The following is a 16,430-nucleotide window of genomic DNA, read 5'->3' on the forward strand; positions in this document are numbered from 1 at the left end:
GCCTTTGACTGTAGGATTAGTGCTGGATGTCAGATGCTCCGAGAGGAAGAGGGTAACTGACTCACCTTTGCTTGTGCTAGTGCTTGTCTTACCCATCCTGTTCCTTCATCTACAGAGAACATTAAAATTGCACTCTCCTTTCTATTCAGCTACATGCTGGCATTTTCCCAGCCACCAGCCTACACAACACGTTTTTGCACAGATAATCTCCTGGATCAGGTTCTCTCTGGTCACGCAAACAGCAGTTCTCAAGCAGCTGGCAGGAGAGCCAGGAGGGGGGGTACGTGAGGCAGGCACAGATTATTTTGGCACTGCTGCTGAGATCAAACTTGTGAAACTGTGGCATAGTGTTCCCTTGTCTTACTGGTAGTCCTGCCTATGCAAACATCTGACACAAACAGCTTGTAGTGTTTAATATTAGTTTACTTTAATCTGCTAGTTGACAAGGTTAGCACAGGATGTATCTTGTGTAGCACAGATTTTTTTCTATTTCAATTTTTTAAAATATTTTTTAGGATTTTTAATACAATATATTGAAGTTCAAACTATTTAGACTCAATCTGATTGTGTTTTTTTTCAATAAAATGTACTTTTCCATGCTATATGTTTCCTCAGAATGATGTAACAAAATATTTAGAAGCTTTACTTTTTTTTTTCCCCCTATGTTTGTTGGTGAATAAGTAAAATGATAAAGTTTTGATGTTATTGTTTGAGACTGATGTTGGTCATTGGACTATCTTTCTGTATGCAATGACAAAAAAAAAGAGTATCCCAACACTGGCCATCCATATGGTTGGCTTATCTACCACATTTAAACTAGATATTAGAACTAGATATTAAAGTAGAAATAGATACTGTAGGGACCAGTTTGGGAAAAAAGTGATATGATCTGTTTTCAAATGGCAGCTCAGCTGATAAAATCCATATGTGCTGATGTTGATTATTTTCACCTGTGTTATAAGCATTTTTAAAGAATGACTTGTTACCCACTTGTCTAATTGGCACGGAGAGCCAGGCTCAACCCAGGAATCTGTTTCTGCCTTGTTCAGTAGCTTTAGACAAGACCTTGAGCCTGCAGGTAGCTCTGCTGCCACCAGCGTAACCACCTTGTCCCTGCCCTGTGGCACCCTGCCCGTCACACTGTTGTAGGCATCCCTAAGGCCACATTGTGAACTCTATTGGGAAACTCCCCTGGTTGAAAAATAACCCGAGAACAATTGGTCGGGGTCAGTTTCTGGGTCTGAAATTTCCTGATCTGATCTGCCATGTGGAGACACAAGCAGAGGGAAGGTGAGGAAAGGGCTCCAGCAGAGGGGTCTGCTGCTGCACACAGCAGTCTGTGACTAGCCCAGCCAAAAACCTGTGAAGTACATAAAAATGAAACTATGCCATTATGGCTAGGCTTAACTTCTGTTTGCAGTGTGCATTAGGATTCCTGAATAAGCAGTGCCATACACAGTTACTCACAAAGTAAAGCTGTTAATCACTCTTCATCCAGAGGCCTTCCCATTATTCTACACTTACCTTGAGAACAGACTCGGTGATACCCCAGGAGAAGTCACAGGAGAACTGAGCTTGCAAGCTTGGGGTAGACTCCCTTGGGAAGAAGCCATTTTCCCGTATGATTTGTTTATAATACAGTGCAGATGACTTTGGAATCCTTTCCTTTTTTTCACTTTTGAAATCTACATAAAATAATCCACGCCTGATGTTGTAAGCATGTTGCCATTCAAAGCCATCAAGGAGTGACCAGGCTGTGTAACCAAACACATCTATGTTGTCGTATTTAATAGCTGCATAAGAGAAAATAACATCCATGAGTCTTATATTTAGGACTCTTAACATATGTAAGAGATATTTGTGAGGAAGATCTATTCACTTTGAAAATCTTGAAGGTTTTCTCAACGATCATAAGGTTATTGACCCATTGTAACTCATTGCAAAACTGTGACAGACATTATATATTTTAGTCCTTATTCATTAAAAAAAATACATCAGTGGTTCCTTAAGAAATTAAATTACTGTAGAATGCTTTTTTTCCTGCTCTGAGCAAACATTAAATATTATACCACATGCAGATTTCAAGTTGCATTTGATGATTTGCAGCTAATATATACCAATTAAATTAGAGAATCATGACTGAAAATTAAGGGTGCAACAGTTGATGTAGTTTGTGACTTTGTTGTGAAGCTAAAACTCTCCACATTTAGTTGAAAGATCTCTGTAAGCTCTAATATTTAGGAATGTCTTGAAAAATGTGTTAGTATGGGACAGGTAGTGACTTCAGAAGAAGCTGGGTTGGTCAGCCCAGAAACTGAAGTGCTTGATTTATTCACAGAACATGCCTATTTCTTCAGTCAATTTTAATGTCCCTCCAACTTGCAATACATACAATCTCTAACATATATGCAAAAGATTACAAAATGACTGCTTTCTTGAATGTGGAACCCAATTTACCAGGGAGGAAAGCAGATCTTCCAAAGCAGCTTCTCACTGGACACCAACTAACAACATTTGTTACCCACCTCCAGCATGTGCCAGCTGACAGCCTGGAAGAAAAAGTCCAAACTCCATGCTTAGTTATGCTACCTGCCTGTTGCCAGCTTTAAGCTAGGAAATAATGCAGGAAAACCCCTTACATTAACCTTGTAAGGGCCAGAATATCAAGGGCAAAGCAGTGGCCAAGTGAAGTTTCCTGAGGATTTTGACAGTCATCCATATTTTACCTGTAGTTCACTGAGAATAAGCCAAGGAACAAAGATGAAATATTCTGATTTAAAGTTCTATTCTCACCCAACATTGCCTTGCCTCATTTTTCTCAGAACATTTCACTTTGCATAATATTTTATTTCCAACTTCAGCAGGAGGCAGTTTTGCACAGGACTTGCGTTCATGCAGCAGAGTAAAAAGCTACCAGCAGTAGTGTAGTACTTGTGTACAAGTGTACTCTTGTAGTTAAGTATGGTATTTTTCAGGCTGCTGGATGAAGAATTCAGAAAGGCCAAGAGCTTGCAATGTGGTGATACGAGAAGCTGAGAGACAAGGTCAGAACACTAGTAAGGAAATGAGGGAATGTAATGAAGCAATGAAATGGCATGTATTTTCAAGAAAAGCAATTTCTAAATGTTAGGGAAAACATGGGGAAAAGTAAAAAAAAAAAGTCTGAAAATATAAACTGCAAAAGATGGAGAATGATGTAGAGGATAAAGAGATGGGCCATATGGGCCTTGAAAGTGAAGATGAAGTACTTAATGTTTGCAATGAGGAAGGTTGAACAAATGGAAGTAGACATATGGGGACAGTATAAGAGAAATAAGAAAAAGTTGGGTTTTTTTCTAGAAACATACTGAATGAATGGGGGCTAAATTTAATTGCCAGAACAAAAGGTGGTGCATGACTGGGTGAGAGTTTTTGGCTGTTTGAATGGGTAGGGAAAAAGCACTACTTTATATTTTGTGATAAGAAAAGTTGTTAGGCAGATGGTAGGCAGAGATCCTGTGGATCCGTGTGAGGTATGTTTGTAGTATTGTCTGCAGTGACACTGAAAGGTGAGGACAGAAACAGAAGCTAGGCTGCTCACTGAATGTTGGAGTGGGCGTGAGAATATCCTAAAAACCACAGGGATGGCTGGGGACAGGAACAAGGGGCTGAAGGCAGGAGAGATCAGGACTTAATTAAGCTCCTTGTGTCACCAGAGGTAACATCCACTGAAGCAGATCTCGAGGCATTTGTCTGTCTGCTATAGGTGGAGCCTCGGAGGCCCTCTGATACTTCCAGTATCGAGAGGCATGCGCAGCCATTAAGAAGCTGCAGTTTCAGTTCTGTCCTTGTATCTTAAGCGTGGTCAGTTCATTGCAACAGTGATGTTATACATGGTGTATTTTCATGACTCACAGTACCCTAGGATACAGACATGCTACAACATTTACAGCACTCTCTTAATAACCTGTGATGTGTTATCTTAACAGCCACCATACCATTACAATTTGGACTATATAAATGATGTTTTGAAGTTAACGTGACCTAATTGATTTTGCTGCAAACAGCAAATTTATATCTGACTTATCTGCAAGTAAAAATTAAAGCTTTTACCTTCACAGAGCGCCTGTGTTGTGGCTTTATGAAGGGAAAATACTGAGATTAAAAGTGTGTCTTTAAAATATCTATATTATCTCTATTGGGCATGTAATAATCCTGAAGAACAATTGTCCTCCTCCTGCTGATTTCTTTCATGCATTTGACACTGGAGTAGGACTCCAGCATGTCAATGACAGTCTCTAGTCACCGTCTCATTTTCCTGCTGTCAAGGTATGTTTCTGCACAAAGGTTTTACAGTTGGGCTGCCAGCAGTGAAAAGTGATATAAAATATATTTATTTTCATTAATTTCTGACTCAGTTTTGCATGTATTTAGCTTTATAATCCAACACAGATGTTGGACTTCAGCTTTCTGGAACATGGACTGTATTTTCTTCTGTGTTTGTACAACACTTAGCACCAGTAGATCCTGATCCATGACTTGTACTCATGCAGTATAAACAATTAATAATTAACTTGGTTGCCATTATCTTATTTTTAAAAAGATTAAATAATTACAGAGTGAAATATCAAATTATGTTTAAAAACTCTCTGAAAACCAAACAACTAACTTATCTACAAACCTTGTAAAACCTTATTAATGAAGTTTTTCATCATGTAGATGGCTGTGGTGTCATCTGTTTTCACATGGCTGTCAGTGAACCAGCCATTCTCCGCAATCAAGATTCGAGGACTGTTGTATTCCAGTTTAATCCAGTTCAGTACTTCCCTCAAATTAAGTGACAAATTTTGTCCCATTTTTGGTAGAGTGCTTGGAGGTTTAAAGTTATTAGGACCAAAGGAAAATGCAAAGAAGTCAGCTGTTCCCTTTATGTAGTTTTTCTCATCCTCAGTAAAGTGTGGCAAAAACGAGAATTCATTTTTCAGTTCTTCTGGATAATCCCCGTCTCCATGGATGGGCTTGGCAAACCACCCCAGTACTCTCTCCATAGACTGCTGACACTTAGAAATGTCCAACTTATCTTCTAATTTGTTAGGTTCGATCCAGTGGGATCCCAACACTATGGACATCATCCCCTTCTGATACGGCTGAAAGTGTTTTTTGTAGTTATGCCAGACTTGTGCATGAGCCTGAGGAGAGAAAAATAGCATTAAATAGCAGTAAATCCCTCCAGGTGTAGGTAGCTAGACAGGCAGGTAGCTGGATCTGATTCACTGCAGACTTCTATGGCAATATTAACCAACAAACACAGTAACTGTAATTCTGCAAGGCACCTTGAGATGATGGTAATGCACAGTATTTTTCATGGGCTGTTCCTATGATACCATAGGGCTGTGGCTTTTTGCCTTTTAACATGGGTCTAAATTTCAGGAGAGGTCCCAGCAGGGGTGTGAATGGCTGCTATGTGGACACTTTGGGACTATACAGCTGTTGATGGTGAGATTTGAACCCCATGGTCTAGACTGTCCCACCTAGGTTTTTCTTTGTCAAGCAGTGATTGGTGATAGGGTTAAAATTGTAAACGATCATTACAACTGATACATAAGTTATGCATCTCAAATTTAGTTTCCTTTGTCAGCATTGGGTCTGTGCCACTGAATGCTCTGTGCTATGGGGTTTATCTGGATTTCCTCTGATCAAGCCACATCCACCTCATACTCTTCTTGGGATGCGCTTCTACATGTTTTAGTTTGGCCTAATCATATGAGTAAATGTTCATGAGACTTGCAGAGTCCTTACATGTAAAAAATTAGAGAAAGGACCCAGCTGCGAAGTTTGAACCCAAATGTCAAATTTCATAGTTTTCTGTGAGCACTTCGATCTTGGATTTTAATTTCTTCTTTGAAGCTGCTATAATATTTTTTTTCTGACAGTAACATGCCACAGTACAGGAAGAAGCTTGTTCCTTTTAAGTACTCATTTTGAAAGCAACACCACTTTGGTTTTAGAAAGAAATTTGGCAGCAGTAGTTCATAAGATCTGGCATGTTTTAGTATGCATAGTTGGCTGAATATTGGCTCCATAGGACAGACAGAAGTTTTGCTATTTGTGTTATCAACAATGAAAGCATACCCTGTATCACATTTTTCCTGATTATCATCATGTTTTAGAAAGGTTAATACTGTCACACACCAGAATTACCTTCAGATGTCACATTGCTAATTATTTCAGTAAGAGAGTACAGCAGTCAAAATTTACATGAAAAAAAGGAATACATGGGAGACTGAAGAACCACCAGCATTGTCTGAGTCCCACAGGAAAAGAGAAGAGCTCAGGTGTCAAGAGAAGGGTGGTGCTGTATTGCAGGTGAATCATGGCAAAGGATCTGACACAGGGGAGGGAGTTGACCTCTCCCAGCTGAGGAGTTGTCAGGTAACTCAGGGTTTACATTATTTCTGACATGTGGCTCTATACTCTTAAGCTGGAAAGAAAGTAACTGTTTACACCCAGAAAAAAACATTGAGAAACCTTGTGAAACACTTAGGGTGCCGAGTTAGGCTGACGTCATTACCAAACCAAACAGCACTGCTTACCTTTGACAATAAATTCAATTAATTTGTCTGAAACACACAGCCTTGACAGTTTAAAAAAAAGACCTGATGTCAGGTAGATATTCGGTCAGGCTAGGGAGTACCAAAGAATTACAGTTTGTGAAATTTTGTGCATCAGTTGTTTATAGTTTCTAAGGTCACACTCGAAACATTTGTTCAAGGTCTGTCTTTGAAAATACTGATAAAGTAACATTAACCTTTGAAATGCAGGTTCTGTGGCTGAACAGGGAAGCCAGCAAAATTGTACTCAAGCAGCAAATTGCAAGACACAGTTAAAATATTATAAAATGGATTTCTTACCACCTCCTCAGTTAACTCTCACCATCCTTTTCCAAAGATCCCTCTGGCCTGGGATGGTTGCTGTGCCCAGGCTTGCTTTGTTTTCTGCCTCTAGTGATTACTCACCTGTTAGGATATTTTTTCCCCAGACACAGGCTACAAACACCACTGTTTAATCAAAGGTATATGGATGCAGTGGCTTAAGAAGAAAATCTCTGCTGATCTAATGTATATTATTATGCACAGTGCCAAGCAGTATGAAAACAACACCAGGTGAATCTGAGCAATCACACATTTCTAGGTGGAGAAAGATGGCTTTGCCAAAACCCAGCTATTTAAAATGTAGTATTGACATGTGAAAGACAATCAAGGACAACTCATTGTATTCATATGCATCTTCAGGAGATAGATTAGAAGAAAGTAAAGTTGTTGTTAAATATAATGTCTATAGTAGAGAATACAGCCACAGGTTTAATTCTAAAGGAGTGGACAACAGCTACAAATAAGTACTTTTAATCCGAGTCGAGATAGGATCCCCGTACACAAATTCATATATATCACTGATGTCTCTTAATTCTGAGGGTAAACTCAATGGGAAAAAAATTAAATTGTCACTCTGTCTATAGTAAGGGTTTTTACAGATGTAGCAGAGACAACAGCATTTCCTTGTCTAGAATTCTTTTTTGAGTTGTTAATTATCTGTAAAGCAGCTTAACATTCTCAGATGAACGGTGTTTGCTAAGTGCAAACTATTGCTAATGGATCAACAGATTAATATAATTTGTTTTGTAAGACCACATATGAAAGAAACATCAATTTAAAAGCTTTAACATACATTAAATTGTCTGTTTTGAGTAAAGGTTGATTAATCTTTATTCAGTTAGAATTTAATCCCTAATCTATCACTTTCCTTGTTAGATCAAGGACAAATGTCAAGGCTAAGTACACAGTGAAAGCAGGATTAATATTGTGTATTTATTTTAGATACGTATGACACATTAATTTCAGCATATTTTCCTTGTATTAATATTAAAATTATTCCATAGACTTGAAAGTGACATAGAGAGTGCTTAGTCAGTATTAACCCTGTAAAACAGCTAGATAAGATTAGTCAATTTAATAAAATCAAGACAATGGTATTGTTCTCCTCTCTTTCTGAAATATTCCCATACTCCTCCAAACTCTGATCCTTTAATTTATCATGTATATACAAAAAGAGCTTACTATTGAAAGACAAATACTTTCAAATTCTTGAGAAATGTTAAAAGTCAAGCAGTTTTCTTCAATGTCTCATCAATTAGGACACAAAACAATGTCAGGAGTATATGAAGTTATTTTAGTATGTTGGAGAGCAGGAAGATTTGGGAAAACTAGAAATAAACAATACTAATGATTCTGTTAGTGGGACTAATTTTGGTTTTTAAACCATCAAAAACTAGAATAGAGAGACTGATGAGGATAGTGTTAAACATCACAGTTCAAGGCTCTTTTGGGCTGTGGTAAAAATTACTTGTGATCAATAGAGCTAAAGCCCTCATTTTGCAAACCAACTCTGAATCTCAATCCTCGTGAAGGAAAAAAGGGTGCTTGAGATGTAGGCAACTGAATTTCTGAGAGCATGGGGAGACTGAGGCGCTACTATCAGATTTGTATGCCAACCATCTTGCATTTGAAGTGTTTTTTCTGACCATTTCCAAGAAGTGTAAGAAAGCAAACCTGAAAATAATTAATCATACTAAAAGTGTCAATCAGGGCTGAATTTTCACATAATCACCAATGGATACTACAGTTTGAAAAATATCCCAGCAAAGACATTTATAAGCATAGACAATTCTGCTGTCCAACCTAGAGCCATACTTCATGGAGACAGATTTTCCTCCTCCAGTAAGAAACGCTGGCACTTGTATAGCTTAATCTTTAAAGATCCTGTGGAAAGGAGGTCCCTGTGGAGGAAGGGAAGGAAGTGTATGGTTGGATGTAGAAATAAGAATTATTCCCCATTAATTCAGTAGAAATTTGTTTTTAAGGAGAATGAATTACAGGACTTCTCTGGGACATGCTCATCCAAAGATCCCAAAGGCAGCCATGTCCACCACTTGATCCTGGCATAGTGAAAGTTACAGGAGAGGTAGGAGTAATGCAGCTGGGGACAGAGAGGAACCTGGTCTTTGATGGATCTATATGGAGACACCATGTTTGGAAGGGAATTTATTGCTTTTTCCCAGTATGTGATATGAAGGTTTCCATGAAAAAAGTGAAAAGATCTTATTCTGATAGCCCTCTTCTAGAGATACAATAATCCCCAGTAGAGGTTTTCAGCTAGTTATATTGCTTTTTCTATGAAACTTAGCTTCAGTTTATGATTGATATATCACATAAAATAAGTCCTTTGTATAAATGGCAATTAGTTCTCACAACACTACAACTGCAACAATGCACTGGTAAATGAAACTAAAAGTAGGACCCATGAAACTTAGGTCACTAATTTACATATCAGACCCAGCTGTGCCTGGCTTCCTGGAACAGCCAACTGATTCTCCAGCAGAGAAATGTGCTGTGTGCTGCTTACATGGGTTTGACTGAGTGGGAAAAGGCAGAGACTATCTAGTTGGTACCCAGTTTTGATTGTGCCACTCACAAATTAAGGCAAGGAATGTTACAGACTTGCATTGTATCTTTTACATTTATTATGTAAAATATTATATTATTATTATATTTTATCTAGTTCTTGAAAATAAAAAGAATGAACACCAGTTCTCTTTGAGATGCTTCACAAATCTCTATAGTTAACTCATTCTTGTGCTAAATTGGAAATCAGTGGCTCTGGGTGCTTGATGATTTTTTCTAATGTATAAAACTTCTGACTGGAACATGAATTCTCTGAAAAAGGAGGTTCTGCAGGTTCAAGCCCGGAATCAAATACAAGAACTAGAAATGGTCAGTTGTGAATATTTTCCCCACATGCACACTTTTTCTGTAGAACAAATATATCCAGATTTGCTAATTACTTTTGTAATGTATGGTAGGTAGTTGAAAATTTCTCTTGTGACAGTTAGGAATAGTTTGAGCAGGGGCAATTACAATATCTGGTCTATCAAACGGGGATAGGATAGTGAATGCTGCATGAAGTACTTTGAGCTCTACATATGAAAAAAGATGTCGTATTGCTATTGTTAATTCTTACCTTAAACTGCCAGTATTTTAAATTGTTTTAAATTATAACAAGAGAAAATAAGAATACAAACAATCCTATGCACAGGAGCTAGCTACACTGTAGAATGAAATTAATAATCTATCAGAGCAGATGCTGTAAACTCTGTAATGCTGTTGAGAATACCACGAACATCTGCACTTTCTCCTTAAGTCTTTAGTCCACTTCAGACTTCTCTTTTTGACCTTCCCAAAGAAAGAATACCATGAAATGAGGATCTAGTACTGCAGCTGTTGAAGCTATTGATCACAGGTTGATGTGTAATTCTGTGGAAGACAACTGATAAATCAAGTAAGACTTAAAATGTTAAGAACGAAAAGAAAATAATGTAATTTTGAAACACTCATATACTGAAGGGGACACTTGTTTTCTTCCAAACCCAAGAAATGCTGACCTTGCTAGTTCAGCGATACAAATTTTGCAATAACATCTTACTAATCTAGAACTTTATAAGTATATATATACTGTACTTATGTATACATACTCTATTGCTAGTAGAATTGATCCAATAAACAAATGCAAAAAAAATTTCATTTTAAACTAATAGAATAGTCATTCAGTGTAGCCAAATGAATAGTCATGTCATTGTGTTTAAATACATTAAAAGAATAAAGAAGGAAAATCATGTTCTTTAATAGCCAGATTTTGTAGGCAAAACCTAGTTTAAATCAAGTAACAAACAAGCACTTTAAAACAAATAGTTACTGAGTCAGCTTCTGTGAGAAGAACAGTAAAATAAACATAAGGATTAAAAAGAGACTGCCTTAGCTAAGGATTATTTCTTGGTGTTTTCATATTCCTTGATTTTTAAAAAAATATTTACTACATGATTGATTCCTCCCATCATGTCCTATAGAGATGCAAGATCATTTTGTAAAATCTTACTATACCTTGATCAAATTGTGTCCTACAGAGTAGACAGTTGTTATTTTCCCTCTCTCTCCAGGAGCATGAATACCTGTGCCATACCCATGCCAAGCAACTAAATATGGATTGTGGATTGTAATCCAGTACTTGACACGATCCCCAAAGGTCTGGAAGCAAAAGGTGGCATAGTCATTGAAGATATTGATTACTGATTCATTTTTCCATCCCCCAAATTTTTCTTGCAACATCAAGGGCAAGTCCCAGTGGTACAGTGTAACCATGGGGTCAATATTTCTGTAGAGCAGAGAGTCAATAAGGGTGTTATAATACTGGAGTCCTTTTTCATTGGGAGCTGTTACCACTCCAGTAGGAAAAAGTCTTGACCATGAAATTGAAAACTGGTAAAAACTAACTCCCAAAAAATCCAGAGCAGATAAATCTTGGTCCAACAAGGTGTAACTGTCACTGGAGGCATCCATGCTGTTAGCGTCCTGAAACTCCGAGTGGATGAATCGATCCCAGACGGAGGAGCCTTTCCCATCCTTCCTCCAGCTGCCTTCCACCTGGAAAGCCCCTGTCCCTACACCCCAGAGAAACTCTTTGGGGAACATATCATACGAAAACATCTGTGTTTCACTCACAGGGCTGAAGTGGGGATCCTTTTTCCATACCGATCTTCCCTCTCCCGCAAGCCCAGTAACCACCCTTATGAAAACTAAAGTCCAAAATGCAAACAATATCTCCAGCCGTCGGCTACACATCGTGCTGGTTTATAGCGCCAGTGTTAAGAGTCAGATTTCTTGCTCTGACACTGAAAAAACTCATTCATTTTCTGGAGTCCCCGTCATGAAGACTGTCTTCATTTGCCATGAACTGCTGGAGTGTCTTATCAGAGGTTCACTAAAAGCTTGTGCTTGTAAACGTCCTTGTCAATGATTAGCCTGAACTGTAAGACCTGGAACAGGTCAGAGAATGGCGTAATTTTTAGAGAGGTGGGCTCTGTATGACTACTGAGACACCTAGCTGGCTTCTTACTGCATGAAAATAGCTTCCCTGAACAATATAAACACTAGTAACTGAATTATCATTATTTAAAGCTCAGTCATTTGATAGGAGGATACAGGTGACAGAGAGTGCTAAGAAGTTATCACATCCTTTACTCTTCATGCAGCTATATTTACAGGAAACATGGCAGAAATATAATTCAGACATATTTCTGCCATATAATTCAGACTACATAGTCTCCAATTAAAAGGTGCTTTATCCTTCTGTATAATTGGCTGGAAGGGCAGTACATCATTCCGCAGTCCTGCCCTGCTCAAACATCCTAGTTTTGCTGAAAAATTCTCCCTCATGGGAACTCGTAGGAAGTTTTGTGCGGATGAGATACACGCACATCCTGCCAACTATGTAAAAACTCAAAGCAAGTAAATTTCTTTCAAATGCACGTGATTGTTTTTCTAACCAAGAAAAAAGTCCACTGTACAGCTCTATGTACAGCAGCAGTACAAAACTGACAGGGGTTCTGTTCCAGTCCTTCAGCAATTTTCCTGGGGTTCTTCAAATAAACACAATTAGCAAAGATAATTAGCCCTGAAATATGCTATTTCAGTACTGATTAATTTAACAGTCTTGGTATTCACAGCTGGGGCATCAGTACAGAGAATATTTTAGAAAGCTGTTATGCAATATAATTTAATCTTTTAACATACTTCAAATTACAACAAAATTATGTGTTGACATATAGTCACTTTACTAAACACAGTCAGATTGATGCCTGCCATTTTTGCTTTTCTTGATGTACAGTAATATAAAATGTACCCCCACTTAGACCACAGTTGCTGAAGAGATTCATGGAACATGACAACATGAAGTAACCTCACATGCAAGAAAAATACACACAGAAACCTGAACATGAGAACAATTTACCACTTAAGTATAGCACTGTGTTCAGTTTAATTAGCCTTGCTGACATGAAAGGACATTAAAGTCCAGATGGACTGCTGGGCTACTGCTGCTTTACTGCTCCTGCTACCTGCGAGCATACTGCAGGCTGCCTGGGTGTCTTTTCCCAGCATTGCACAATGCCATTCAGACATGCCTTTATGTAACAATGAAGCTGATAAAGCAATAGAAGGTGGAATATATTTTATGTATGTTTATTTTTATGACAAACAACAAAACAGTTACCTCATGTGTCTTTACAGCATTTCTCTGCAGCGCCTTTACAAGGCAATGAAAATCATATAGTGACTTGAATTTGAAAGGATGTTTTGGTTAACTGAGCAGAGTTGGGGAAACACTGTGACTACTAATTGGAAAAACATTTAGCACAGACGAGTGAGATGTGAGCAGGGGTTGTTGACACATAAAGGTGCAAAAGTAGGGGAAGAGGAAGGAATTAATTCTTGCACTAGCTCAAGCAGCAGAGTTGGTACAGGCTCCAACCCTGCTGTTGTACGCAGATGCTGCACAGTGGGATTTCCTGCCTCTGGCCATGCATTTAGTGAATGAATCTGGTTTCAGAATGAATCAAAGCTGGGAGAGTCTAAGGTCTCCAGGGAACCTGTTATTACTGCTATAGTAGTTAGGAAGCCTACTCATTCATTATTCAGTTAAATTCTCAGTTATCAAATTTCCTTTCCTATCTTTACCCCTGCCAAGGCAAGAGATTCAAATTACAAAAACAACTTTTCACTTCACCACAAAAAATACATTCTTGTTTTAGGGGATTAGCTTGAAAACCTGGGGTTTGACCTGTAGAAATGCTGAACACATTAGTCAGAAGGAATAGTTTTGACTGTACGCAATGATAGACTAAGTATCTGAGTTAAGACACATTCATTCTGCCTAGATATGCAAATGAAGGCAGAGAAAAGACCTAAAGACAAAGTTCACCTAGCTGCTCAGATCTACTAGTGCTAGGTGCTCAAAAAAAGCACCACTTACGTAATGGCCCGTAATGGCCCTCAACAGTGACGAAAACCAAACACTCCTCTTTACCTATACCTTCACCTTATACAGCAAGAACTGTTTGAGATGGGATCAACTCTTTTCTAAAGATATGTAATTGTGATGGATACTATAGAAAGCCTAATGTAAATAGAAACTAGACCACAGATTTACAAAGAGTTTTTTGAATTTTTGGTCTGCAACAAAATGTTAATTTCTATTTCTACAATATAACCGAGATTTGATTTTCTTTACTAATAAGAAAATATTCCTTACAGTATTCTTCCAAAATAGAGCCTACCATCTAGTAAAGGAGTATTTGAATGTCTATTAATGCTATGGAAAAATAGAGAGTGTAACTTGAAATTTTAATTTCAGGAAACATGTTTTTGTTGTGTTTTCCTAATAATTTCAGCATTACCGTGCTGTATTTCTTTCGGGCAACTCCTAATCTCAGAGGTCCTTTGGACACATATGAAGCTCAGAACATCTCTGTTCAATTATAAATATTTCTTAAAAAATCTAAGTGTACTGTACCCTAAAACATGTGAGAAACACTGTCTTATGGACTTCAAAAGTATCTCAGTGTTAAGTTACGAGTGTCCGCTCTACACTTCAATTTAGTTCCAAACAATGTAAAATACAATTTTTGTAGAGCAGTAAATAAAACATCACTTCAAAAGTTGCAATAAAAATGGATTTCCATTCCAAAATTGTATCAACAGATCAATATACAAATGTTTAAAAATAATATAAACAATAAAATATTAACATTTTTTATTTCTCAATAGAAGAAAATTAAACAACTTCCTCAGTAATTGTGATAAAGCCTTCACTAATAATATCTGTAGGACTGGAATTGTTCAATAGGGGAAGAAAACTCAAGCTTGAGAGTTAATATCTTGCTTTTTTCAGGTATTTTGGAAAAAAAACCCAACACAACAGAAAAGGCCAAACAGGCTGTGGTTTTCAAAAATGTAGGAAACAAGTAGAAGTTGTTATTATTAGTCTCAGATGTAAAAAGAGTGATGATGTTGAGTGTACTTTAGCTACTTTTTAAAAAGCATACATTTCATTGTGTAATATGCCTTTAAAACATGATCCACAATCTATTATAGACCTAAAAGGGATATTGACTTAATTTTATCTGGCAAAGTGCATCTTAATACTATGAGTAATCAGTTTTGCTTTCTGTGGCAGATCCAAGGTTTTTCCCACTTTCAGTGGCTGCATAGACACGCACCTAGAAACAGGAGGTATCCTCTGTTTCCCCACCATACCCAGGAGTGAATTAAAGCCATTCCAGGTATTGTCTGATCTCTTCATAAAGGGTTAAACTTTTGCCTTCCAAGAAACATGTCACAAGCCCACAAGCAGATACTGCTCTGCTGGATGTTACTTGAGGTAGCTTTATCAACTACAAATAGAGATAACCACCTGCAATAATTCTTTTAGCATTATTTAAACAGTTTGTCTGGCTCTTACAAATGTCAGCCATTTTAACTACTCTTTAGTTCTGGTATCAGGAATATGCACAGCTTTAAAAATTACATAATGAGAATCAAATATGTTAACACAAACGTATGGCTGGAGATGTTTTTCTAGAGTGATACCAGCTTTGCTTGCACAGCCATTATAGTTGAGCACATACTGAACAACTTGCATAACAGGCTGAAAAACACAGCCTGTGCCGTGGGTAGGCATTTACTTGCTCACTCTGTCACGTGTTTCTTGGACAGAAACCAAAATTCACAAGCTATGCTAATGTTGAAGATACACAAGACCACCTGACCATGTGTGCCCATAAAAGAACAGCAGCAATTTCTATACAAATGGGGTCTTACTATTACTTAGGAGTCAAATGTAAAGAATTAAACAGCAATGGTAATAGTTATAATTAACATTCATGTTTTCTCAGAGCAAACAAAAATATCTTTTATCTGTATATAATTATCTTTGCTGGAGTTTGACCATGCCACCAAGTAGGCAGCCTCTTGTTCTTGGAAAAAAGAAAGAAAAAGAAAAAATGAGAGAAAATGAATACAGAGATATACCTATGCTAGCACTGGAAATTGCACTGTGAGAAAAGTACAATCTGAGCTTGTACGTTTTGGTTTTTTTTTATGAGAAGTTTTCTAAATCAATAGCAATATTTTTCACGTCACAAATTCTGTTTGGCCTCCCCATTCTTCTCCAACATTAGCATTAATTAGTAACTTGTCTGGCAGAATCTAAACATTGGAGTAGTAATTACTGAGAGGGGATCTGGCTTATTTGCTTTGCCCAAGTTTATTTCTTCCCACTGTACAGCAAGTAGAGGGAAAAAATAAACCTAGAAGAAAACACGCAAGATTTAATTAGAAACTAAAGACCGAGTGAGCGAAGACAGAGCACAACCAGGAAAGAAGGGAAATGATTTCCTGTGCCGCGCCGACCCAGCCCTGACTTGCACCGCACTGCTTGGGCCGGGCCGCGCCGCGCGCCGCGGCGGTTACGCGCCCAACGGCCGCCCCGCCCGTCGCGGCTGTGAC

The 16,430-nt window shown here is 37.9% G+C and overlaps 1 protein-coding gene across 1 annotated transcript in view; it reads right to left on the reverse strand.

Annotated features, from left to right (window-relative positions):
* The window catches only part of KLB (klotho beta), a 15,341-nt gene extending 3,633 nt beyond the window's left edge, over window positions 1-11,708 (reverse strand). Inside the window, exons 1-3 of the mRNA XM_010006153.1 lie at window positions 10,971-11,708; window positions 4,661-5,168; window positions 1,525-1,793 (exon numbers count right to left, since the gene is read on the reverse strand). Of these exons, the coding sequence (XP_010004455.1) occupies window positions 1,525-1,793; window positions 4,661-5,168; window positions 10,971-11,708 (1,515 nt within the window). The remainder of the gene's footprint in view (window positions 1-1,524; window positions 1,794-4,660; window positions 5,169-10,970) is intronic.
* Between the last annotated feature and the right edge of the window lie 4,722 nt (window positions 11,709-16,430).

The sequence above is a fragment of the Chaetura pelagica genome, unplaced genomic scaffold (assembly GCF_000747805.2).
Source record: "Chaetura pelagica isolate M959 unplaced genomic scaffold, ChaPel_1.0 scaffold189, whole genome shotgun sequence".
Classification (NCBI taxonomy): Eukaryota; Metazoa; Chordata; class Aves; order Apodiformes; family Apodidae; genus Chaetura; species Chaetura pelagica.